The 24,892-nt window shown below is 47.7% G+C and overlaps 3 protein-coding genes across 3 annotated transcripts in view; all 3 read left to right on the top strand.

Annotated features, from left to right (window-relative positions):
- Positions 1 to 9,652, top strand: part of LOC135813673 (uncharacterized) — a 31,019-nt gene extending 21,367 nt beyond the window's left edge. The window contains exons 8-10 of the mRNA XM_065326717.1: positions 3,755 to 3,808; positions 6,325 to 6,398; positions 9,014 to 9,652. Of these exons, the coding sequence (XP_065182789.1) occupies positions 3,755 to 3,808; positions 6,325 to 6,393 (123 nt within the window). The 3' untranslated portion in view covers positions 6,394 to 6,398; positions 9,014 to 9,652. The remainder of the gene's footprint in view (positions 1 to 3,754; positions 3,809 to 6,324; positions 6,399 to 9,013) is intronic.
- Positions 9,653 to 15,412: 5,760 nt separating this feature from the next.
- On the top strand, positions 15,413 to 21,231 carry LOC135815324 (DGAT1/2-independent enzyme synthesizing storage lipids-like). The gene is made up of 8 exons (XM_065328599.1): positions 15,413 to 15,942; positions 17,772 to 17,939; positions 18,199 to 18,269; positions 18,685 to 18,807; positions 19,199 to 19,262; positions 19,473 to 19,548; positions 19,949 to 20,012; positions 20,372 to 21,231. Exons 1-8 carry the CDS (start codon positions 15,645 to 15,647, stop codon positions 20,474 to 20,476), a joined length of 969 nt encoding a protein of 322 aa, XP_065184671.1. The 5' UTR covers positions 15,413 to 15,644; the 3' UTR covers positions 20,477 to 21,231.
- Positions 21,232 to 23,692: 2,461 nt separating this feature from the next.
- Positions 23,693 to 24,892, top strand: part of LOC135815322 (cilia and flagella-associated protein 47-like) — a 47,955-nt gene continuing 46,755 nt past the window's right edge. The window contains exon 1 of the mRNA XM_065328597.1: positions 23,693 to 24,167. Within this exon, the coding sequence (XP_065184669.1) occupies positions 24,012 to 24,167 (156 nt within the window). The 5' untranslated portion in view covers positions 23,693 to 24,011. The remainder of the gene's footprint in view (positions 24,168 to 24,892) is intronic.

The raw sequence follows: 24,892 nt of genomic DNA, 5'->3' as shown, positions 1-24,892 counted from the left end.
ACCAAGCAAGGCCAATTCTTCAGCAAAGTGTTGAGGTTATCAGCCCCAAACCAAACACATGAATGCCGGGCATGGCTCTGTCCTCATTCTCACGTGTAGGTATATGTTCGAGGTCACTCATCAGTCTCACCTATTGTCTGTCACCTACTCATTTGAAATAGCATTGGCGCTATCGTTTACACACACTTCTTTTGACCTAGCTACACACTATCACATGGCAGGAGTGTTGCGGCCGCCTGACGTCATGGCATGCCCCCCCCCCCCCCCCCTCCTGACTGACCAAATTGAATCGAATTATCTCTAGAACGCTTTGTTGCAGAGACAAGGGACCAATGCCATTCGACTCGGCGCCCTAAACTCTACGGGGCTTTTATCCCTGGGTAGACCTTGTTCACCCACTATGATGGTTTGGTTCCCTGGATATTCATCATCATTATCAGCCCTTTCGCGTTGGCATCGGCGTCAGCCTAGCCTTCGCTTGGGCCACACCCAATATTAGACATGATACCACAAGAGAAGGGGAGAAAAAAGAGAAAGAAAGAAAGCAAAAACAGAAAACGGGAAAAGGGCAAAATTTAGGTGAACATACACTTGATCATATGCATACTATTCAAAGACACTAACAATGCGACACGCTGGTGCAGCACTAGCACATTGCAAGTAGCCATGAGTAAGTTAGACCTGTTCAGTTGTACACATATTTCTTCTCGATGATAATTATCATTAACCAGTTGACGCCACCCGCATCTCGGGCGCGCAATTTCACGCAATCTACAGAGGTCTGTACAGTATTGGATATTGGGCAAATTAAAAAAATCGACCAAAATACCCACTCTAACAAGGTACAAGAAAGAGGGGTCAATGCTACTCACGATAACACAGCACAGCCGAACCAGCTATGTTCGCATGCCGATCCAAGTTACCTAGTAATGTTTAGCCATCCAACTTTCGGCTGGCGACTTGCTGAGTCCCTTGACCGAATCGATCAATTCAACCTGTCCAATGGCGGCCATTACGAAGGCCATCTTCAAGAGCCAGTAGCAGTGAGGTTACGTCCTGAAATTTGAGGTAGACAACCGCCATCGTCTGCTACAACATGTTCCCAAGCGCCCACAAGTGGTCTTGAATAAAGTTATCCACTAAACATCACCTGGGGAAATAATTACACAATGTAGTCGTTTCGTTCGTCTTGGTCTCCGTCTCTTCGTCCCCCGTAATAAAAGTTGTTCCACCTACCTGTTCCCGTTGTCCATTGTTGTGTCTTGGGGAGCACTCGTCCTTTTCGAACTCAACAATGGCGCCCAACGTGGGGCTCGAACCCACGACCCTGGGATTCAGAGTATCATGCTCTACTCCCGTTGTCCATTGTTGTGTCTTGGGGAGCACTCGCCCTTTTCGAACTCAACACGAGTTTCTGCAAGGGCAAAGATTATTACCATGATGTCTCAGTGCTGGTAGGGTAGCGAAAAGGCATATGGAGGCGCTCTGTGTGTGCTTTCCTGCCACGCGGTTGGATTCGGCTAGTGAATGGCCGTTGGAGAGTTCAAAATTTGAATATTTCCCCAAGTGATTTTCAGTGGGTAACTTTATTCAAGACGACTTGTGGGCGCTTTAGGGGTCGTCGCAAAAGTTTTTTGTCGTCCCTGAAACGAACATGATTCATTTGGGGGGGAGGGAGTGCGAGCCAAAATCGCAAGTCGACCGACACTGTACATATGACATGTACATGAATGCGATTTCCGTCGTCCAGCATAGCAAGCTGTGTTCGTTTCAGAGGGAGGGGAGGGGTCCGAGTACGAAATGAACGATGTTCGTTTCAGGGACGACAGAAAACTTTTGCGACGACTCCTTAGGACATGTTGTAGCGGCTTAGGTGGTGGTCTGCCCCAAATTTCAGGACCTTACCTTGCTGCAACTGGCCCTTGAAGATGGTCTTCGTAATGGCCGCCATTGGACAGATTAAATTGATCGATTCGTTCGCGGGACTCAGCAAGTTGCCAGTCAAAAGTTGGATGGCTAAACATTATTAGTACGAAGTAGTGTCAAGTGTCAAGTAAAGTTGGCGGAATAGCGCGAGCTCCGGTGTGGGGAGCAAACCCTTTCTTAAACATTATTAGGTAACTTGGATCGGTATGCGAACATAGTTGGTTCGGCTGCGCTGTGTTGTTGTGAGCAGTGGTGGCCCCTCGTTCTTGTACCTTATTTGAAGGTGTTTCAGAGCTATTATTTGTAGATTTTTCGATTTCGGGCTACATCTAAGGAATGCAGCGTTTCTGGACCAAACTGTCATAGAGGGTGAGTGAGGTCCACCCAGGGATAAAAGGAGCCAACTTTGAGCGAAATCGGAAATTTGACCGTGTCCGGTGATATTTGGTCATTACAGACATTGGGCGCGTTCGATTACACACATTTCGGTCAATTCTAGTATAAGTTATTTTGGACGCACTGTTCAATTACACAAATTCCGACGTTAGAATCGATGGAATCCAATTCTGTCAATTCTGAAGAGGGGCAGAATTTCTAAAATTCTTGAACCAAAATTGACGCACTTGACTTACACGCCGTGCTAGGTCCGCTTGCGCATGAGGGTGTACGGGATCCCAGGCGATCCCTTCTACGATTTTTACGTGTAGTCGTTCGCTTACATGGCCGCAATCCGTTCATTCTGTTCATTCGAAACCTGAGTACATAACGTGTGACGGTGTAATCGAAAGTGGCCATTGACTCTTATTAAAACATCGTACCCTCTGTTTCTAAGATGTGGTCTTGCACCATTCCACCATGCCTGTGGGCTCTTCTTGTTTCATTCTAAAGAGAACATAGACACTGAGTATTGCAAAGAGACTGTTTGGGGAGACAGAATGACATCAATTCTAGTGAACTCTAGACTTTTAGCTCGCGAATAAGAGCTCTCAAAATCAGAGTGGCGAAAAAGGAAAGAAAAAAACACTGGTTGTACGCGAGTCACGCAGGTTTGCTTTCTCAGTGCACAGACTTTGAGTATGGTGTCACGCTGATCAACTTTGCTGCATTGCCATCCCTATTTCGTCATGCATTACTTTCATTCTTAGGGTACCCCGTAAGAAGACCTTGAGTCTGTGGGGACTGCCCTATTAAAATATGAATAAATATGAATAAATAATAATAATAACTTTGATATGCATGACGTTGTGTGTCAACCATGCCTCTCAGTAACAAGTGAAACACTGCCGGGAACTTTAGTGCTGCACCAAGGGTGTGGGGTAATGCCAGGTTACTGCATTGTTGTAATGGCTCATCCAAGTCTCAAGACAAGACTCACACCCCTCGTACATACTGTAGTGGCCGGAGGCTGCTTCCGCGGAGCGGTGCAGCCGAAGGGCCATGTTTAAGGGGGTCCTCCGTCAGGAAATTTTTGGAATTTAGACGGAAAATCCTGCACTCTGGGCGACTCCCTGTACAAAATCATACATCGAAACTTTTTCTCCCCGGTTTTGGACGTTCCATGCCCATTTTTTTTCTTTTTTTTCGTATCCATAATGTCCTTTTCCTTTCTACATTTATTTATGGCTCAACATCCGAGTTTTTTTTTTTTTTTTTTTGGTACGGCCATGGCCGTACCAGTGGCGCCGGCCCTGAGTGGCTCATAAATCACATGAAGCCACCTACGTTCAAAGGAAGCAAGAGCTAACATTACCCGTGTATGAGCATGGGCAACGCACGGGGAATGACTGAAGGTTGCCATGTAATACAGGTGCTTGTGTCTGCTGCTCAGATTGTGGACTATCACTGGCGTGAACGTCCAACTCCAGCACCACCACGTCAAGAGGTTAGTCTTTGCACCAATCTCTTTCAAAAAGATTGGAACTTACGGAAAAACATAATTCTTGGGCAGAATGGTCTGGGCCCTGTAGTAATATTCTCAATATGGACAAGGAGACATGGACGAGTAAACTAATGAGGAGCAAGAAATGCACAACCAGTAGGTAAGTGAAAAACAAGAGAAGCCCCGAGCCAGTGAAGCACATCAAAGTTCTGGCCTACGGGAAACGGCCTGTGTGACGTACATACAGCATGCAACGCATACAGTCATAAGTGTACAGTAGTGTACGCATAATAGAGTCCAGATATTACGACAGGCCCACAGATTCTGTGATGGACGGTGCACCATTCCTCAAGTACATGTATACCAACATTGAATCTGTTTCTGTACGAGTATCTCAGAATTCAAGATAATGGCATGGCAGTGGGCCACAGGGAAGCACCCCAGTGGAAACATAGCCAGCAATCGCATGTCATCACGTACATTCAAAATCAACATAATTTTGCGAATCGACCTTTTTTTCAGGATCACTTTTCAACGAGGACGAAGCAAAGTCGGCCGAACGAAGCCTAGAGGAAGAAAATCACCCTCTCCACTTCACCATCACGATACTGACATAGATACGAGATGAAACAACTAAAAAATCCACAAGAAAACTGTACGGCCATCATCGCGCTGACTTTGGTCTGACTTTGGTCTGAGAATTTCTATCACGATCAAAAATGTACGAGGAGCACTCAAAAATAAGCCACAGACGTACCTCTATCGCTCTCTACTCCTTTTTCAAGGCACAAAAGTCGACTCTCCACTTTCAAACCAGGAACCAGACATACCAGTGGTCCTTTTCAGCTGCTCCACGAGCGCAGGAAATGTTCACCAAGGGGCGCAGAGCAGCATCCATTCCAGGAAAAGAGCTAAAATACGAGTGAGACTGCATGCCTGAGTACATGAGTACATGCAGAAAATAGTCAATTTCAGCGTTTCTGCTCCAAACAGCAACTAGCTTCGACTAGAAACAAAGATTACACCAAAGGATCAAACAACAACCATTTTCTGTAGTTTTTTTGCAGATGGCTTCCTTGTGCAAGGCCCAGCACGCCAAAAATCACACCTCGGAGGAGTACAAAAATTACAACTCTCAGATGTCCTCGATTGCTGGCCATGTTGAAGCATAGGCTTTAGAACGTGTTTTGCTAAGGCAGCTACGCAGCTAGGGCAAGAAGACACCACTTCAGCTCATCATTCTCTGGTTGACAGTGCCAGTCACAATGGTGTAATATTTTCATGCGCGACACCTGGGATCAATTTTAAAAGGCACCTTACGGCCATGGCCACCGTTTTCATGCTAGTATCAAACACTGCAGCTATGTTTCTAAAGAGAAGTAATGACATGTGTGTGCTGGCTTAGAGGTTCATAAGGCCAGTCCTGCGGCTTACACAGTACCCTGGATAACTGCGCGCCGAGCCAACGACAATACTAGACTAGGTTTCCAGGGGCACAGTATGGGAAATAGCCCTTCTGCAAAGCTTGCTGTGCTGCTGCCTACACTTAGAGGACTCAACGTCTAAACCTTCTGTAAAAGTTGGTTGTGCACGTTCTTTTTTCCTGAGTTGACAATATGGATTAACGGTCAAAGGGGTGTTCCGGGTACAGGTCTTCTCTTGTTATAACAAGTCCGATTCGTACATAAATCCCCGTTAGTAAATAGAAATCTGAAATCCCCTGGTGAAACGTGGTCTATACAACTGTTTGCAAGTCCGGTTACGACATAATTTTAACAGCAAATAAAATTCGTTATAACGACCCTTTGCCCAGGTCCCTAGAGTGCCAAACCCTCAGTATAAGATAACATTGACCATGCAGGACCAAGACCAAAACGCATAGGATAAAGCAGAAAGGCACAACGTATTTCGAATTAGTGCGTATTTCACCTTTAGCTGCAAGTCCTGTTACAAGATAAGTCTCGTTATAAGAAAACTTTTTTGATGGCCCAGAGATTATCTACTAATGAGGGAGGACCTGTACCCGGGTCCCCCCCCCCCCCCCCGTTAATCTCAGGTGCCGTTAGTAAAAGGGTACCGGTACCCATTAGGATTTCGATGATCCAGTCAGTACAGAACAACACTGCTGGAATCGCGCATTCCAGGCGAGAGTCAATTATTTACAACCCCACGCTGGATGTCTGCATTGTTCACGGTTGCATTTTTGCACCTAGTAGATCGACCTCTGCAACTATCAGACACAAATCAGTTTGCGAATCACAATTTGATATCAATATGCAACCTGAGAACAGATAAAATAAAATCAGGATATATGTGAAAATTGCGCAAAAATTAAACATGGCTGCTAAAGGGTCCCTGTTAACCCACTCGTTAAGAAAATTACCCGTTCGTTAGTTAATTAAAGGTACACCCGTTTGACCTCTAATATCTATGCATGAGTGTGACTGTGTTTCTTTTTCCTTTGACACCAGCTCTCAACCACCCACATTGAGTCTTTGCTTGTTTGTATTTGCACACAGAACTCCACAGAGCCGTATTATGACGAGTGGGAGCTATTCATGCTGATGATGTCATTTCCATGGGTATGAGAGAGGTAAGGTCTAAATCAAATGTCTCACTAGTTGCAGTCCGCGGGGTGCTGAGTCGAATGGTCTTGGTCCGAGAAAGCTGAGGAGCTCCCTTCCTCTTATATTCCCCTTCAAACTAGCGCACTTCCCCCGAAACTGGGTGAATGCCCCCCCCCCCCCCCCTACTAGATAGGGATTTGTGTGGGAATTTTCACTGAAAGCATCACTTCTTTTGCAGAGAAGCATGGATGACCATGAAACTCACAGAACCTGTAGTTCTCTGGACGCTAAAGTGAATGGTCTTGGTCCAATGAGGCATTAAACCCTTTTTTCCCTATCGCGTCACGCGAAATTACGCATCTATGAGCGACATCCACAGAACCTGCTGGGAGAGAACGCGTGTACTTGAGTCTCATCCTGAGCACAGTTTGTCTTCTTTTTTCAGCTCCAGTATGCATGCAGCTGTATTCTTCATTGCAAAGCCGTTCTCGATGGTTGTGTTCGTTGTTCGAACGAAGTGTATATTCAATCAAGAAGGCAGAGGACAGAAGAGCGAAATAATCAGTCCTCTGTTTGTGGTGCACGCGAGACTATGTGAGAGTAATCGGAAGAGCCTATCGTCTGGAAATAAACCCCCTGATGACACCTGATTGGAGTTTCACGTGGCACAGGACGGCCACACAGAGACGCTTTGCGATTCTCTGAATATACTCTACCGTACGCACGATGCAGAGTTCCATTTGTGCGATATCAAAGTTGTGATCTACAACATCAAGCAGAACTGACGGTTATCAATGGTTAGGCTGGCGATATTACTGGACAAATGATCCCTGGCATCACCAGACGCCAGAAGTCGGAAACCATGTCCTTTGCTGCAACGTTCATCTCCAAAAAGAACGCCATCTTCGTCTCAAAAGGCTTGAAATACTCCAAATTCAACCGAGCCTGTCGGTATCATGCTTTCTCAGATCGAATCATTTTTTTGTCGCAATAGTTGCAGGTCTAATCCTTGTCACTACTTCAAATGAGTCCGGCTCCAAAACATTGTTGGAGCAACAAATATTGAGGTTTCAAACCACCCCTCTCATCCAAAAATTCGAAATTTCAATGGTGGAAGATACTACGAACTAAAGTCAAAATGCATGGCTGTCGGCACGATCGTTCAACCTCCATGCATCATTCACATTTTGCAGAATGCCTCTGAGCCACATGCTAAGCATGGCACCACTCAGTGTGATGTCATGGTTGACACACAAAGTCACATGCACAACATATTTGTGTGCAGAGATACTGAATTAGTGGACATCGTCATCTTCTTCCCGTTGGTCTCAAATGTACTATGACGTGCTATTTCGCCCGACGAATGCATTCCCATACACAGTCCCGTAGTGATGTGTACGCGAGTCACCTGGTGACGGTGCCAGTGCAGTTTATCGTTCAGAAAACGGCCTGCAACCTCCAGTGCAATGACACGGCATTCCATGTATCAGCAGTGTATGCTTAGCTGAAGGGTGTGTGACCGTGAATAGTTCATCGGTCAATGCACTGCATACACAATCATCCACCGGTCAATGCGCTGCACTGTATACACAATCATTCACCGCTCAATGCACTGCACTGCATACACAATCATTCACCGCTCAATGCACTGCACTGCATACACAATCATTCACTGGTCAATGCACTGCACTGCATACACAATCATTCACCGGTCAATGCACTGCATGCACTGCATACACAATCATTCACCGGTCAATGCACTGCATGCACTGCATACACAATCATTCACCGGTCAATGCACTGCATACACAATCATTCACCGCTCAATGCGCTGCACTGTATACACAATCATTCACCGCTCAATGCACTGCACTGCATACACAATCATTCACCGCTCAATGCACTGCACTGCATACACAATCATTCACTGGTCAATGCACTGCACTGCATACACAATCATTCACCGGTCAATGCACTGCATGCACTGCATACACAATCATTCACCGGTCAATGCACTGCATGCACTGCATACACAATCATTCACCGGTCAATGCACTGCATGCACTGCATACACAATCATTCACCGGTCAATGCACTGCATGCACTGCATACACAATCATTCACCGGTCAATGCACTGCACTGCATACACAATCATTCACCGGTCAATGCACTGCATGCACTGCATACACAATCATTCACCGGTCAATGCACTGCATGCACTGCATACACAACCATTCACCGGTCAATGCACTGCATGCACTGCATACACAATCATTCACCGGTCAATGCACTGCACTGCATACACAACCATTCACCGGTCAATGCACTGCATGCACTGCATACACAACCATGGTGTACACTGTTCACTGTGTAGGTCTACAGGACGTAGAGCAGCTACATGGTACACTTGTCTTGGAGTCCAAGCGTGAGCTCCTTTGCCTTTCCAAGTTCATGATCACGCTAGCCACCCAACACCCCGCTTTTTATTTTGCTCGTATTAACCACGCAAGGCGATGATCAACACGTCTTTGATGAGGCATCCTATCTTGAATTGCTTCTTCTCAGACACGCCCTGGTTTGAATTACCTACTGCTGTCACTGTTGCTGCTGTTGTGTGTGTGTTCTTGTTGTTTTCTCCAGGTTGTTGACTAGAAGCTGATCGAAAAGCCGGAGCTGTGTCTCATTAGGTGTGTTTGTGTTCGTCTGTGTGTGGGTGTGTGGGTGTGGGCGTCTGTGTGTCAGCATGCAGGCAACAGGTTAGGTATGTATGTGGGTGGGTGTGGGTGTGGGTGTGGTAGTCTCCCTCACATGCACATACACACTGGGAGGGAAGTACTTACTCTGTTTATCACTTGTTCCATTCGTTAGTGATTCTTGCACAACTGTTGAATGAGGTAGAAACGCTTGCGCAGCTATACCATCTCATGACGTAGCCTTTTGCTTCTTGATTTGATCTTTTTCATGCCGCTAACCCCCTTGAAGCTTTGAATGAATATTTTTTGCATGCGTTGAGACTTGGTCGTCGCTTCTGCAGTGGAAGTACTTCAAAATAATCCGGAGTAGCGCCAAACACCCATTTCACTATTATTAGAGGGGTTTCTTTGAATTCGCTGGTGCAGAACACCGTCTGCTTGGTTGCATTATTCGCCGCTTGCTAAGTTGTGATGCATGGCACGTTGATTTACGTTGGACCTCTTAGATATCTTGCCTTGCTTTGGGTTTGCGTGCATTACCAACTACTCTATAATTATTGTAAATAACGATGATTGCGTTGCGGAAGCGGAACCCATGCATTGTGGTGATGTGGCATTGTGGTGATGCGAGCAATGAGATTGAAGTGCCGTGTTTTCAAACAGCAGCTGCATCCCGCAGTCAAACAGGAACTGTTGACGGCAGTGACTGGACATCCTTTCCCCATGCTAGAGTCTAGAGAGCAAGTGCTTGTGGGTAAACTACCTTGCTGCCTTTTCTGTAGTGCATCCCAGCATGAAGCAGGTAAAAAGGTCATGTGACAGGTTAGATCATGTGACCGGTTTTCTACTCAATTCAGTACAAGGCTGGGGTTACCATGGCAATTGCAAGTTACAATGGACGCTTTCGATTACACATTTGGGCCCAGGTTTTATCATTCTCAAATAAACCGATTGTGGCCATGTAAACGAACGACGACACGTAAAAATCGTGCGCCCACGCACGCACATGGACCTAGCATGGCGTTTACGTCGAGTGCGTCAATTCTGGGTTTAGAATTAGTAATTCCGCCCTCGCTTCAGAATTGACAGAATTGGATTCGGACGGCGGGGTTTTGTGTAATTGAACGGTGCATCCACCATAACTAGACCGAAATGTGTGTAATCGAACATGCCCAATGTCAATGATTAGTCTGTCCTCGGGGAAAATTGCGATTCCGCGGCTGCGTTTTTTTCCGCGTTTTTTGCGATTTTTTAAAAGACTGCGATTTTCCCACGTTTTTTGAACATTTTTGTTGCACAACACGTACACACAGACAGTGCACTGTTCGGTCAGCAACGTCTCATCGTGGCGGCTTCGTACTCAAATATGACGAGTGCTTACACCAGACTTGTAACTGATTGATTTCACTACATACTCACTGAAAATTGCCGCACATCAATATTATTCACCGCATATTTACCGCAAATTCACCGCAAACTATGCCATATTATGCCGCGTTTTTCCCCGCGTTTTTTGCGATTTTTTCCCGCAATTTTCCCCGGGGACAAGATTAGTAGCTCGGGTATTCGCACGTACAAGCCTTTGCACACAAGTAGAACTAGAATCCATGGCACCCGCAATCTAACGCCGGTGATGTCACTTATAGGCCAGGATCAGAATGAGGCCCGGATCGAGCGTTTTATACTGTAGTTGGACGTGTCCACAGTACTTCAGCAACAAGTGGAGATGATTAGCTTTAGACAGCAAAATTTTCCAGAGCAATGCCTGAATTCTTCTAATTGTCTGCAACTAAATTCTAATGTGTAGTGATGATGCAGTGATCATGGTGATCGCACTGATAGCTAGCTAGCTACATGTAGCTTCAAGAGGACAGTAAAACCTGTGACTAACGACCACTTCTTGGAGCCAGAGAAAGCGGTCTTTAGTGGGAGGTGATCCTTAGGTTTGCACCGCACAACCGTAAATGTGAGACCATCTGCCGCCTGGCGAAGTGGTCTGTAGTAGATCTACCAGGCTGGCCGCTAGTCACGGTAGTCGATGTCGCAGAACCTCGACGCCGAAGCGAACCCCAGTTGTTGTTGATTTTTATTTTACTTCGCAAGGCCAAACGGGCAATGGTGCCCAATTCTATGGAAGTGAATTTCAAGGGGGAGGGGGGGGGGGGGGTAGAGCGACTATACAACTCCCATGCATGGGGAATTATCCTGTAACTATTAAAGAGTTGTATTTGACAACTCCCTACAAGTACAAGTACAAGCAAGACTCAAGAGTTCATGAGGGGTAAACACCCGTACATCAATGAGTGTTGTTGATTTTTATCATTTTACTTTAAAAATCTTTGCAAGGCCAGACTGGCAATGGTGCCCAATTCTATGGAAGCGAATTTCAATGGTGAGAGAGAGATAGCGAGACACAGGGAGGGAAGCAGTGAGGTTAGGGGCATTGGAGGGTGGTGAGCGCATCAACGTGTGGTTGGGGGTAGCAGCGAAGAACAAATTGCTATGTAATTTAGTCTGATAAGCGATTTTGTAGCGTCAACAGAGCGATTTTGCAGTGTCAACAGAGCGATTTTGCAGTGTCAACAGAGCGATTTTGAAGCGTCAACAGAGGGAACACACAGAGTTCATAGGTGCACAAGCACGCAGAGAAGAGTAAAAGACGTGGTGTGTGGACGGGAAAAGTCAGACAGAGCGATCATTGCAAGGTGTAGGGGATGGAGGCAAACTTAAATTGCTGGCCAACCTTGATCTCCCTTACACTCCTTGGGAGTGCGTTCCAGGCCAAGGCTGCCTGAAAGGCCAGGCGAGATCTGCCGGCTTCTGACTGTGCCGAGGGGACAGTGAGGCCCCTGGAAACCTGGTGCCGGGTGGTGCTACCAGCTGATGGTGAGAATAGGTCCTGGAGGACACTGCTGGCTTTCCCATTGACACAGCGCCACACCAGGACGAACCGCTTCTGGGCGTAGTACTTGCGAACTCTGTACAGGGCTAGGGACATCCGTTCGAGCAGAGGTGTGAGGCGGCAAACCGTATACCGCTCTCGCCGCTCGGTTCGGCAGGACCTGAAGGCGATCAAGCTGCGAAACCTTGAGGGAGGAAGAGAAGGCGTTAGACCCGTATGGAGGTCAGGCATGATGACTGACCTCACATACTGGATGCGACTACTGAGGCTCAGACATCTGCGGGACCGCCACAGTGCTCCAATCTTCTGCACAACTTTCTTCCCAATCGCGTCAATATGGGGGTCCCACTTCACAGAGGCATCAAGGGTCACGCCGAGGTACCTTGCTGTTGGGCTCAGGGGAAGCTCTGTCTGATTGCAGCGGACACTGAGCGACATGCTGACCCGCATTGCGTTGTGGTACAATTGACAGGACCTGACTCTTCTTGTCATTTAGAAGCAGATGTCGATGCTTGAGCCAGTCAGCGATGTTGGTGACGGCCCCTGATAGGCAGGCTGATATGGCTAGCACTGATTTCCTGTGGCAGTGCACGGCAATGTCGTCGGCAAATTGCAGAGATGGAGCAGGATGGGCTATGGCAGGGACAGTCACGGGTGTACATACTAAACAGGATCGGTCCTAGGACCGAGCCCTGAGGTACACCAGATGAGCACTTAGCAGCAACACTGTAGGTGGGGCCAATGCGCACTTGCTGGGTTCGATCGCTTAAAAAAGTAGCTGCAGAACCAGCGAAGGGAGGCATTGTCCAGGCCGAGATCGAATAGGTCCCGGACCAGTTGGCTGTGATTGACCTTGTCAAAGGCTTTTGACATGTCGATTAGGCAGACGCCTGTGGTCAACTTGTCGTCCCGGGCCTTTAAGATGGCATCTGTTGCTACAACCAGGGCGTCCTCTGTGGAGTTGTCACGGCGGAAGGCAAACTGCGTCACGTGATCGCTCCAGATGTGCAACAAGTTGCTTCTGGACTATCTTCTCGAGTAGTTTGGATACGATCGTCAAGAGCGACACAGGACGATAATTTGCCGCTACCGATGGAGTGTGCGCTCGAAACAACTGCCCCACAATCCACTGACACCGATATAGAGACACGCCTGGTCCTCAGTGATTGCCGTGCGATAGCGAAGCCGCTCTCCAGTTAATGGTTGTAAACTTGGCTCAATCTTCAAAAGTGAAGCCGTAACGTCTCTAATGTCGTGTCTTATCGATGGAAAACCGCCAACTGGGCATGATAAAAGATGGCTCACAGAGGCGGTCACCCCACATACACATGATGATGGCAGCCGCTGGGGTGGCAACCATACCGTAAGCAAAGCCTATCTCTGAATTCACCTTTCGTTAGGTTGAACCCATAGCGACGTAACGGCTTACAGTTTTTTTAATTTTATTATTATTATTATTATTTTACTGAATACCACAGAACCATCAGATGCTGCACAGCGGGGGCGGTGGCATATTGGATGGAAGTGGCGGCGGGGCAAAAGTAACTCCTCCGACCAAAGGTCTCTGAATCATCGTTACTCCTGTGCGCCGATACATAGGAGAAAAGAAACATGTGCATCCAAGAGGGGGGCACCGGCTTTGCAAAGGATAATGGGGAGAATTTGAGATTGAGATAGGACATAACAATAGTAAAAGCAGTGCACCGCAGGAAGATGGAGAGAACTGATAATCGCATATTAAGGCTGAGCGAAGGGGATCAAAGAGGGGTAGAAGGGAGCTGGAGTGCGGTCAGCATCATTAGGCTGGTGTGTTGGCTGCGATGGAGAGATCATAACCTGTCTGTGGCCCACTCCCACTTGCTGCGCCGCAAGTGGTCGTTGACATTTTTCTTAAATGTGTGCATACCTCTGCGAGAAGGGGGAGACTGCAGAAGGGTAGGTGGGAGCTGATTCCACGTTGCGATGAGGGAGTGGGGAAATGAGCGGAGCGTGTTGTTTCGTGACTGAGGAGGAAGGATACTGGTGAGTTGTGATGGATGATGTGCTGCAGATCTGGTTGTCTCACGAGTAGACATGCGGCATTGCGGTGCGGCTGCTGATGGTGGCAGAATGGCTTTCACCATTTCCGGACCCTCCGCGGCCACAAAGTGCAGCTTGTACAGAAAGCAGAGCCCTGCTACGGTACGGCGAATGTCGAGGCTCGGGAGGTATGATCCGTCTCCAATTATGTGCAGGGAACGGCGCTGGATGGCAGTGAGGCGGGCCAAGGTGGTGGGGGCTGCGCTCATCCACACCAACATGCCATACTCTACTTGAACACAGGGCGGACAAAGTCACGGTACACGATTGCCCGGTGATTTGGGTCTAGCACAGCCGATGCCTTACGGAGGAAGCCGAGCCGCTGGGCTCCGCGTACTGCAAGCTGTCGGATATGGCTGCGGGATGCTAGCTGCCTGTCGAAGGTGACGCCAAGAAGCTTGAGCTCCTCTACTTCTGGCACGACTGCTCCTTGGAAGCGTATTGCGTTCGGGGGGGGGGGGGGGGGTTGGCGAGCGGCGGTGGCTGATGGTCAATGCCTGTGACTTTGTGGGCTCGAACTTGATCCTCCCCATGCTGCCAGTGAGTCTACTGCCTGCTGGAAGATTGCTGTCTCTTCTGCCAGGCTGAGTCGGGTGGTGATGCACTTGTCACTCTGAGAGAGTTGTGTCGTCGGCGTATACAGCCAGCTTCGCCCCATCAGGCAGGTGGTCTTCTGCGTCGTTGACGTACAGAAGGAAGAGGGTGGGGCCGAGGATGCTACCCTGCGGCACGCCAGATCACAGGTCAGCCAACTGGAACTGAGCTCTCCCTTGCCAGGTCAATTGTTCAGACAATCGTTGACGAAGGGTCCGCGATGACAGACGACAGTGCATCCGACTGGCCTCTTCGATTGGATGACCTCAATTGGTTCTTCCCGGTCTTCCGGACAACATCCGGCAACGCATCTCCGAGCGCATGGATGCCTCCCTTGATGCGGTTGCACAAAGGGAGCAGTGATGCCGGAACCTGGACGTGTCATCGCTGACGTATTTAGAGTTGAAGGCTGCACGATCGCGAGACCACCCAGCCGACAACTAATTTACTTCACAAGGCAATGCAAAAAGGCGTCTCATGAGTCATGGAGTCATTTGGTAGGTGGATGGGCCTTTCCAGTGCCAGGGCTCCAGTCCAATGGCAATGCGTGCTTGTAGTTGTAGTCTATTGTCAATACGACAATAGTATAATGAGTACTCACTCTCAGCTCCGCATGTCCGGCGGGGATGTAGTCTTGTATTGTAAGTACAGTAGTAACTAGCTGCATGCATGTGCAAGCCATGCGTGCAACTCGCGCAGAACATGCGGTCATGCATGCATGGCATGTTCATGTGACTTATTCAAAACCACATTTCGTTATTTTGAACTAAAATAATTGCTCGTATCGTTGTGTGCACTTTTATGTGTACTTTCTTGGTTGGTGATAGATGTGCTCGTCTTTCGAAAGGGCACTGCAGCAGCGAGAAGGGAACGGACCATTTCTGCAATGGATCCTACAACCTACTGTAAAGTCGTTATGGTGCCGTTTGCTTCTTAGGAACCATTGCAGCCATAGGGAATCTTTTTGTTTGAGTAATGACTATTGGTGAACTTCTGCACTGCAATGTACCTAACAATGGATACCGTCGTAGATTTTGCGAACGGCACCCTGCTCGTTGTTGCCCAAAATGCTGGTCTAGTGCTGGAGACAGTGATGGCGGACGCGCTGCTGACCTTCGTGCTGCTGACCTGCTTCATGCCGCTGCTGCTCTTGGTTTTTCTTTTCGCTTGTGGCGTTGCGTTGCGTCTCTATCTGAACCGTACACGGGTGGTAGGACTCTCCACGCAGGAAGGAGGCCTGTCAAGCCGTGCTCGCACTCTTGTAGCTACCATTGCTGACACGCAAGGAACATTTATTTGTGGTAAGACTCAACGTAACGCATTCTGAATAGAATTCAGAAACGGTGATTACTACTGTATGCGTACGTGTGCATGTTTTCAAACATTTGAATTTCAAACTTACCATATTTGACACATCAATTCATGAATTCATCTCCGTTAGTATTGGACCGACTGTGCATGTAAGTAAGTTACTAAAGTAGGCTGGATCAATGATGGTTCATGCTTAAAAAAATTGTTTTCATGGAGAACGACGAGGTGTTCAGTACATGCCGTAAGCTGGTATGTCATGTGACATGTTCCAGAGCCGGTTCAGGTACCATGTAGAGTCGTGCTTGGTGTAATCCGACCAAAAAGTACGCGTTCATCACCCTGGACCTGCGCGGTCCACAGCGCCCTGGAAGTGGTACGAAAGTGCGAATGCTGCTGGACGTACACAAGTAAAAGCACAGTGATGTGTAGTGAGACCTGGTCTGGGCATCTGCTTTGCTCTTTGGATCGGATTTCAACTATCTCTGCTGTAGTACGAAGAGTCCATAAGTTACAGTATTTTCCGGGGTGTTAGCCGCACTTTAGAACGCGTAAGAAACTAAAAAATCGTCCCTGCCGCTGAGACTCCGAGTGCTGTATGTGAATCGACCAGCGCTACAGCACCACATGCATATTGCATATACCGTAAAATCCCGCCAGAGCGACCATACCTCCTCGACGCTTCGAGTATGACCATTTATTTGCCACAGCCTAGGTCAGCGCGGTATAGGCCAATTGTAGTTCGCTGTTGGCAATGACGGCAAGTCGACGCACCTCACCCGACCACTTCTGTACCTTTTTTTCCACAAACTGCTCATAGAATTGAGGTGTACCGATTGCAGCGCCAAGATACCTCGCTCCATCAGTTGTTATGGGAATGCTCGTGCCGTCAAACTGGCGCTGCACGTCCTCCGAGCGACTCTCGTTGACAACAAGCACAGGCTTGGAAAGATTGATAAAATAGCCATACCTAGGCCCACATTCAAGCAGCACATCCCACCATCTGCACAGCTGGAGAAGCTTGCTAGTAGGTGACGAATCATCAGTGAACCACTGCTGAATGGAGCGGTGGGCCGACTGCACCAGCCTGTCGAACAAGTGGCATCATACCGATCGCAGATGTATGCCTAGCAAGAGGATTCCCTTGCGTTGTCCCCTCCTCAGACATGATGCGTTCACCGCCTACATACGAATGGGATGGTTTGCGATATGTGTTGATGAGTATAGGTGCCAAAGTAGAACAACGATGTTGGACATTCTTGAACATTAGTGATCTTCTACGAGCGGGTTTTCCGGAAGGCTTTGTGTCTTTTAAGTGTCGTGTACAGGCGCTGCCTTCGAATCTACAGTGGTAGCAAGTGAAATCCAACCCCATGATTACGAAAGAGCGGCATTCACTGCCCCGCACTATTGTTGGCAGTGCTTGGGTTGTGCAGCCCCCGTAGCTGTTGTATCAATGGGGTTGGATTTCACTTGCCGCCACTGTACCGTAATGACTGTGTGAAATCGGTGCGCCTAAGCCATGGGAAAATTCTCAAATCCGGTCAGCGTGATCGTCATTTCACTACGTATTGAAGGCGGCGCACTGTGCTGAGCACCCATAGCTCGGAGATCAGAGGTGCACACTTTTGGGTGTGGACTCTATAGTAGTGCCAGAAACACACTGTAGACTTGGCTGCAGCCTGTCCAAGCTGCGTCATCAGTGTGTAAAAAAAGTCGTTATTGTGCCGGCGCGCAGAAAATGGTTACGGACGAGTTGTATGCCATCACCAAATTTGAATGTGCTTAATTTTGACTTCGTTGTTTTGTGTATTGTGTTCAGGATTTGATGTAAGCAAGCTCAACAACATACCTGATAAAGGTGGGGCGTTGTTGGTGCTCTATCATGGTGCTTTGCCGCTCGACTTCTACTTCCTATGGGCCAGGGTACAGTTGGTGAAGCAACGGACCATGTACCTGGTCTCTGACCGCTTTATGTGGAAAATACCCGGTATGTTTGGTGTGTGTGTCTGTGTGTACGTGTGTGTGCAAGGTGTTTTGTACTGCTGCAGCCGGACATTCAAAGTGGTTGTAATTGGGGGGGGGGGGGGGGGGGGGGCTGATCTCTCCAAGCATACCGGACTTGCTCATGGTTGACAGGAATGGTAGTATGCTATCAAGTATCATGTCCAATTGTCCATGCACCAGGTCATTTGGAAGTTGTAGCAATGGCCCAACCGTGATGTGTTATGCTTTGATATTTCTCTCAGGCATCAAACCTTTCCTTGACATTGTCCATGCTGTGCCTGGTTCGCATGATGAGTGTGTTAGGCTGCTGAAGGTAAGTTACAGACAGCTGCAGCGCAAGGACATTTGTTTTGTTTTTGTTGTTGTTGTTTTTTTGTTTTTGTTTGTTTGGTACACCTGGTACATGTGCAGTGCCATGTCAATGATCACTATCAATCATGTTGACCAGATTGACTACCTACAGAAGACTGTTGATGAGTCCAAATTTCTTTGTGTACCTGCTCGGGTAAGCAGTTTGCTGGCCTGTTTTTTTTCTCCCTTTGAGCTTTGACGAGGCTCACTTGACTACTGTATTGTCTTGCAAGCGTGTAATATCTGATTTATTCGTCCAAAGCTGCCTGTCAGTTGAGAATTTTCATTGAGGACGTTACTAGTATAATTATGTATTGGTCATGTTTGTGTTGAAAGTGTGGTGTATCTACAACTGGTGTTCTCGTCTGACCTGTTAGGAAGGACATCTTGTTTGTATAGCTCCTGGAGGTATGCGGGAAGCGCAGTTCTCCGATGACATGTACAAGATCCTGTGGGGTCGGCGGCAAGGGTTTGCTAGGGTGGCGAAGGAGGCTGGAGTGGTGAGTCTGATTGCTGTGAGCTGATCCTGCTTGTGCTTGTGCCATCACTGTTTGCATTCCATGTCAGTTTGTTTGCCCATGTAGGCCTTTGCGTTTGCACAGCCTAACCTCTGCTCGTCAACTCCTGTTGCGCAGAAAACCTATCTTCTTATTCAATCGGAATTTTCACGTAATGACATCAAATTAATATGTTCATGATATTGTATTGTGTTTATTCAACATTTCCTAACATGATGCTGTTAAGCCATCCGACACTAGGTAAGATGTGTGCTGGGCCCATTGACGACATCTTCAAGCCCTACGTCTCATAGTCATGTAGGCACGTTAAGCTCGAGTTGAGTTCAAGACGTGCTACTCTGGTTGTTGGTTTTGCATTCTCGCTTTGTCACAGCCGATTGTTCCCGTGTTCTGTCGGAATATCCGTGAAGCGGTGCACACTTTCCCCTGGAAACATGGTAAGGATACGGCTGGCTCTCCCTTGATAGTTGTCTCTGTTGGTGTTGGATCTTGTTGACTGCATGCTAGAATACATCCGATTTTTCTGTGGGAATGTGCTGAAGTTATAAGAAGGTAGATATACATGTAGTGTGCTTGGTCACTGCCTTGTCATTGACTTGTAAGCTTTAACTGATGGGTGCTGTCTGTAACCATCAATGCTCTTGCAGGTCTTCTGCGCCTGATCTATGAGAAGACACGTATCCCTGTAGTTCCTATTTACGGGCCGTTTCCAGTGAAGCTAAGGTGAGTGCATGTGCGGGGAAGCTGAGCTGGAGGAGTTGCATTCTTTTTCTCCGTATAGCCCACCTGTGCACGTACTTAGCCAGGCCTGAGCTGTTGATACTCGCAAGTTGCCAGTGATAGTTCTGAGAGCCAAGGCTAGCTTGTGCGCTGGCGACTAGTTTAACTTGTTGGCTGTATACCGATATCAGGAAGATTTGTGTTTCCACCAGCATGTGTATTGCAACGACTCGTTGCTTGTTCTTTATTCACAACTGCACCACTCTTTATTGTCTTTACATGACGTGTTTCGAGATGCACATGCACATAACGCTGCTCAGCTGACTGATCCAGGCTTGTTTGTCATTGCACTGTGTTGGTGTTGATGCTGTGCACTCTCTTTGCCCCCATGCCTACCTTACAGGTGCTTCATTGGTGACCACGTGACCAGTCCGGAGGAAGAGCGTGTTGAAGATTATGCCCATAGAGTAAGAGGTGTTGAGAAGAAAGAGATTTCGAGCATGGTGCTTTTCATGTGTGATTGTGCATTGTGGTGATTTGACCATATTCTTGTTGTCCGATCCTAATGTTCTCTTCTTTGTCCTGGAATGGAGAGCACGGTGCTGTGCAGGCCTTCGAGTGTGTAGGTGTTATGATTAGATGAGTTAGGAGCTGTTCGTGATCCATCCTTTACCTCACTACTGAACAAAGCAGCTAACATACACTATGCCGCACCTTTCTAACCTAAGCCATTGTGTGTTCCAGAATGACTGCCGGAGCTCTGTTACATATCGTGGTCACTTTTCGAGTGTGTATCGCCTTCACTGTGTGTTGTCTCTGTCATTAGGTCCGCTCTGTTCTTGAGGACATGATTGCACGGCACCAGGAAGTGCCTGGCAGTACTTTCAGGGCACTGCGAGAGCGTTGGACTCTGCCACCCGTTGACTCATAGCCTTCACCTTTGGCTGGTGTGGAGTGCCAAGCACCAGGTCAATGCAGCCTGATAGGTGAGTGGAGATATTGTCAAACTAATCCAGCAAGGTCACACGGCTTTGGACTAAATACTGCTCCAATGGCTGCTTGCTTTGGACACACCTGTGCTACCTGTCAGGAAGGTGCCTCTGCAATGTGTGCCGCTCTATGTGCCATGCTGCATAGTGCGGCCGCAGCCAGTGATGAGTGGTCTGCCCACGCTCGTGTTCCGTGAACGGATACTGACAGGAATCCTGCTGCTGCTGCTGTGGCCGTGTGGCGGGTTTCTTTTCCTGCGTGTCCATTTTATTTTGGCGGCGTGCGTGAAAGAAGTGTTGCCCGTAGTGTCTGTGTACTCGCGTGGTCTTTGCTTTGCTTACGCATATGCCTTGAGCGATCTATTCAGCAGCCCTCTTCTAAACTTTCAAGGTATGGGCGTGTTGTGCACAAACAGCATCCCGGAGGAATAGGGGCATATTTCAGATAAAAACCCATATGCTATGGGTATGTATATCTCTATGGAACGCCGCTTTTTAAAAATTTATTTTCAGACTTGCAGGTAGATGGGATTTCAATTGATTTTATTTAGGCCGTGCTACACTCATCTATTCTGTCAACACTATGCAGCTATTTTCTCCTTTGTCACAGACCGTGTTGTTTTATAGGTATTTTCAAAGTTCTAGTGCTGCCTTATCTACAAACGTCCCATTTATTACTATTAGAGATGCAACCTGGGATCCTCAGAGCAATGCTGAATGGTGGATGGAGAGAGAGAGAGAGAGAGAGAGAGAGAGAGAGACACACACACACACACACACACACACACACACACACACACACACACACACACACACACACACACACACACACACACACACAGAGACACAGAGACGCGGGGGGGGGGGGGGGGGAGGAGATCCTTTAGAACACTGTGCTTTGGTACTGCACCGTGCCCAGCAGGGATTGCTTCCTGTAAAATGTGCTTGTAACAGAACATCACGTGCATGTCACAGACTGCAAATAGCCTACACTGTGCGGGGGGATACTAGTAGTATCCTATACTACCTAATTATCATCACAATGCAGGTGTTCAATCTCTCTGCGCTGGACTAAAGTTACATGTAGCCTTGCCTTTAGCACTCTAACTTCTAAGTAGCGAACCATCACGCTGAGAAAAAGCGCACAGCTTTTTGATGGGACTTACTTATTTTTCATGAGAATCAGATTTTTGTACAAGTTTCTGAGGCTTTGTTATGATTTTGCACGGTCTCATTTGGATGACTCCTTTCAAGAGGTTGAGATGAGACTTTCCACCCTAAACGTGGCGCTTTTTTTCTACCAAAAAACGGCCGTGTGCTTTGTACATAAGATGACTTTTTTCGTTGCTATTGGGGCTTCGGCGGTAAGTAGCCTCTTGTATTAAACTTTGAAAACGTACGGCAGCAGAGAAAGTTGAAGGACAGCTTGCACTATTCATTGAAAGGTGTCTCCTTCCTCTCCCCTGAAAGAGATTGGAATGCGCACCTGGCCTGACTTGTAATTACAAGTGCCTTGGACTTGATCTCTTATTCAAAAGCCGGAAGAAAACAATGACTGCCACCGCCACCAGGGCGCGAACCATTTTGGCTTCCAGTGGGCATTTTCTTGGTCGGTCTCTATTGAACATGTTCTTGGTCTCTATTGAACATTTACTTGGTGAAGATGTGATTTACAATACTGGTCTGTTGATCATGAAACGTTCCAGAGAGACTTTTTATGAGCGGGTCCATCTCTGCTCCAGAGGTCCGGTTGTCAACCGACTACTGACCATGCTAACTGTAGTATTTTGGTTTTGGACAGGTAAGTACAGCATATATCATATCTTTTAGACACTTTTCATTAATCATAACTCAATGGTCATTCAAAGTCATATTAAATATAATTATATCTACAGCTAGTACCAAACACTAAAGCACAGCCACTTGAAGAATGAAGTAACACAATCATACAAAATAGGGGTTGCAACTTCGGCGATGATTTTTTAGGAATGGGTTTGCTCGGCAGTCGTGAGTCTGTCAAGTGTCAAGTAAAGTCGGCGGAATAGCGCGAGCTCCAGTGTGGGAGCAAACCCATCCCTAAAAAAATATACAGTGTACAATTTACATGTGTGTGTACTGTATTTTTTGGAGTATAAGTCGCACCCAGAAATTTGTGACGAAATACAGGCATCTCTGCAGCCTATGCTCCGGAAAGTACGGTAGTTCTAGCCATGTGTGTGTGTGTGTGTGTGTGTGTGTGTGTGCGTGTGTGTTGTTGTATTTTAATTCGCAGAATCAAACGGGCAGCAAGCCCAATTACGTGAGAGCGAATGTGTATAGTGCACGCATAAACATCATAGAAGCAGGGATATCAGAGAATGCAAGGTGACGTTCAGAATTTAGGATTGGGAGACATCCCTGTTCTCTCTATAAATTACAGAAATCTGTCTGATATGGAGCAAAGTCACTTGAAAGTGTATGTGTGCGTGTGTGTGGTGTGTATGTGTGTGTATGGTGTGCATGATGTGTGTTGTCATGGTTTCTGTCCCCCATGGTGTCAAAACATGTACCGGTACAAGAGGAAACGTCGATGTCGCTCGCGCGTTCGCACACAGACTCACGTCTTATCTGCCACGGGCATGGTCACTCCGGCATGGCCTGCCCTGAGTCGTAACCAGGGCCTAGGCGCCCGGCTGGGGATCGAGTTGATCCGTCATCGCAAGAGTACATGGTTTTCATGTACTCTTGGTCATCGAAGCTTGAAGCTCCGATTTGTCACCATGGTCACGCGCAAGCTCCCTCACGTCACCATGGTCACTGTCCTCACTGGGCCTCAGTTCCTCCCGGACCCTGGTACATGATCACTGATCATGATGATGGTCGCAACTCAACTCACTAGCCGACTCCACCTTCTTTTACCCTGTCGACGACATGTCGTCGTGTCGAGTGTCGTGCCATGATGATGATGAGCATGCATTGGTGAGTTTGAATAAGACCCGGGGTCTCGCTGGCTTGTACTGACTCTGTTGTAGTCGCAGCACGATTGGTCTTTGGATGAGTAGATCTACCGCGGTGGCAGTCCATCCCTAGGCCCTGTCAGTGTCAGCAGTGTGGTCAAAGACTCGAGTCAAGCCCTGCGCGCTGCCTGCACTACTAAGTACTACTAGTACTAGGCTGCAGCAAGCGCGGCTAGCTCCGTAGATCTACACCTGGCCCCATGCCGATGTGCATGGTTTATGAACCTTGTGAACTGCGTCCCGAAGTAAAGGCGAAGAGCCTGTTTATGGTTTACGAGTAGACCTCACCCTGCATATTTCAAACTCAAATCGAATCAATTACAAGAAAGACTCTTGGCATCGGTCAGTTTCGGGTCATTGTTGTGTTCCGACAGTCCGATCCCGACCCCCGCCATGCAATGATGATGGTAACTAATTACTGATAAACAACAAACCAACAAGAATCCGTAGTGAGAGAGACGGACGAGGCGCTAGGATCGCCATGGCTCTGGCCGCCTCGAGAACGCCGCTGGAAATCAATCCGCCGTGCGTGGAGTTCGCCGACATCGCACCGGGCCGCACTTACGAAGCGGCGGTGTCGTTGCGCAACATCAGCTCTCACCTAGCCGCGGTGCGCGTTCGTCTTCCTAATTCCAAGGTAAGGGAATAAATTCTTTGCAGGGGAGCGCCGAAACCACCAGTCGACAATGGCAAGAGGCTGCTGTCGTGAAACTGACTATCTTCTTGCGCTTTTACCTTTAAGTTTTATCGAACGCTTTTGACATATTTTTGAACATGATCGTAGCGAACCACAATGCTTTCATCAGTTTGCAGTGGTTTGGGGGAGTTGAAAACACACGCACAATGCAATCTTTTGGTAGTTTTTTGCGAAAGAGAGCGTCGCTCAGTCGGCTATGCCTGCGCTACAAGCAGTGTCAATACTTTCTAGCTAGCTTTCAATTTAGTTGTAATGATTTCGTGGTTCCACATACCCGGTAATTATACATTATGCCCCCATTGCATGATTGTGCACGTGTGCGTGTGTGTGTTTTTTTGGGGGGGGGGGGGGGGGATACCGATCTACACATTCCTTTGTAGATAGCATTCAGCGAGAGTAATGGTATCAGCTGGTAATGGCAATCACGATCACAGAGAGAACACTCCACTACCACCAGTACTGCAGTAGCAGCTACAATGACGTACATACCGGTACATGTTGTTGGTTTGACAGCAAACCAACAACATGTGTGAACTGATAAATAAGGTTTATCTAATACAAATGTACAATCATGACGTATCTTGATACAACTGGTTATGAGTGCAGGTACAATACTGGTGTGTGTGTGTGTGTGTGTGTGTGTGTGTGTGTGTGTGTGTGTGTGT

Source organism: Sycon ciliatum, chromosome 4 (genome assembly GCF_964019385.1).
Source record: "Sycon ciliatum chromosome 4, ocSycCili1.1, whole genome shotgun sequence".
NCBI lineage: Eukaryota > Metazoa > Porifera > Calcarea > Leucosolenida > Sycettidae > Sycon > Sycon ciliatum.
Note: the sequence above shows the minus strand (reverse complement) of the source record. Positions and strands in the feature narration are given on the sequence as shown.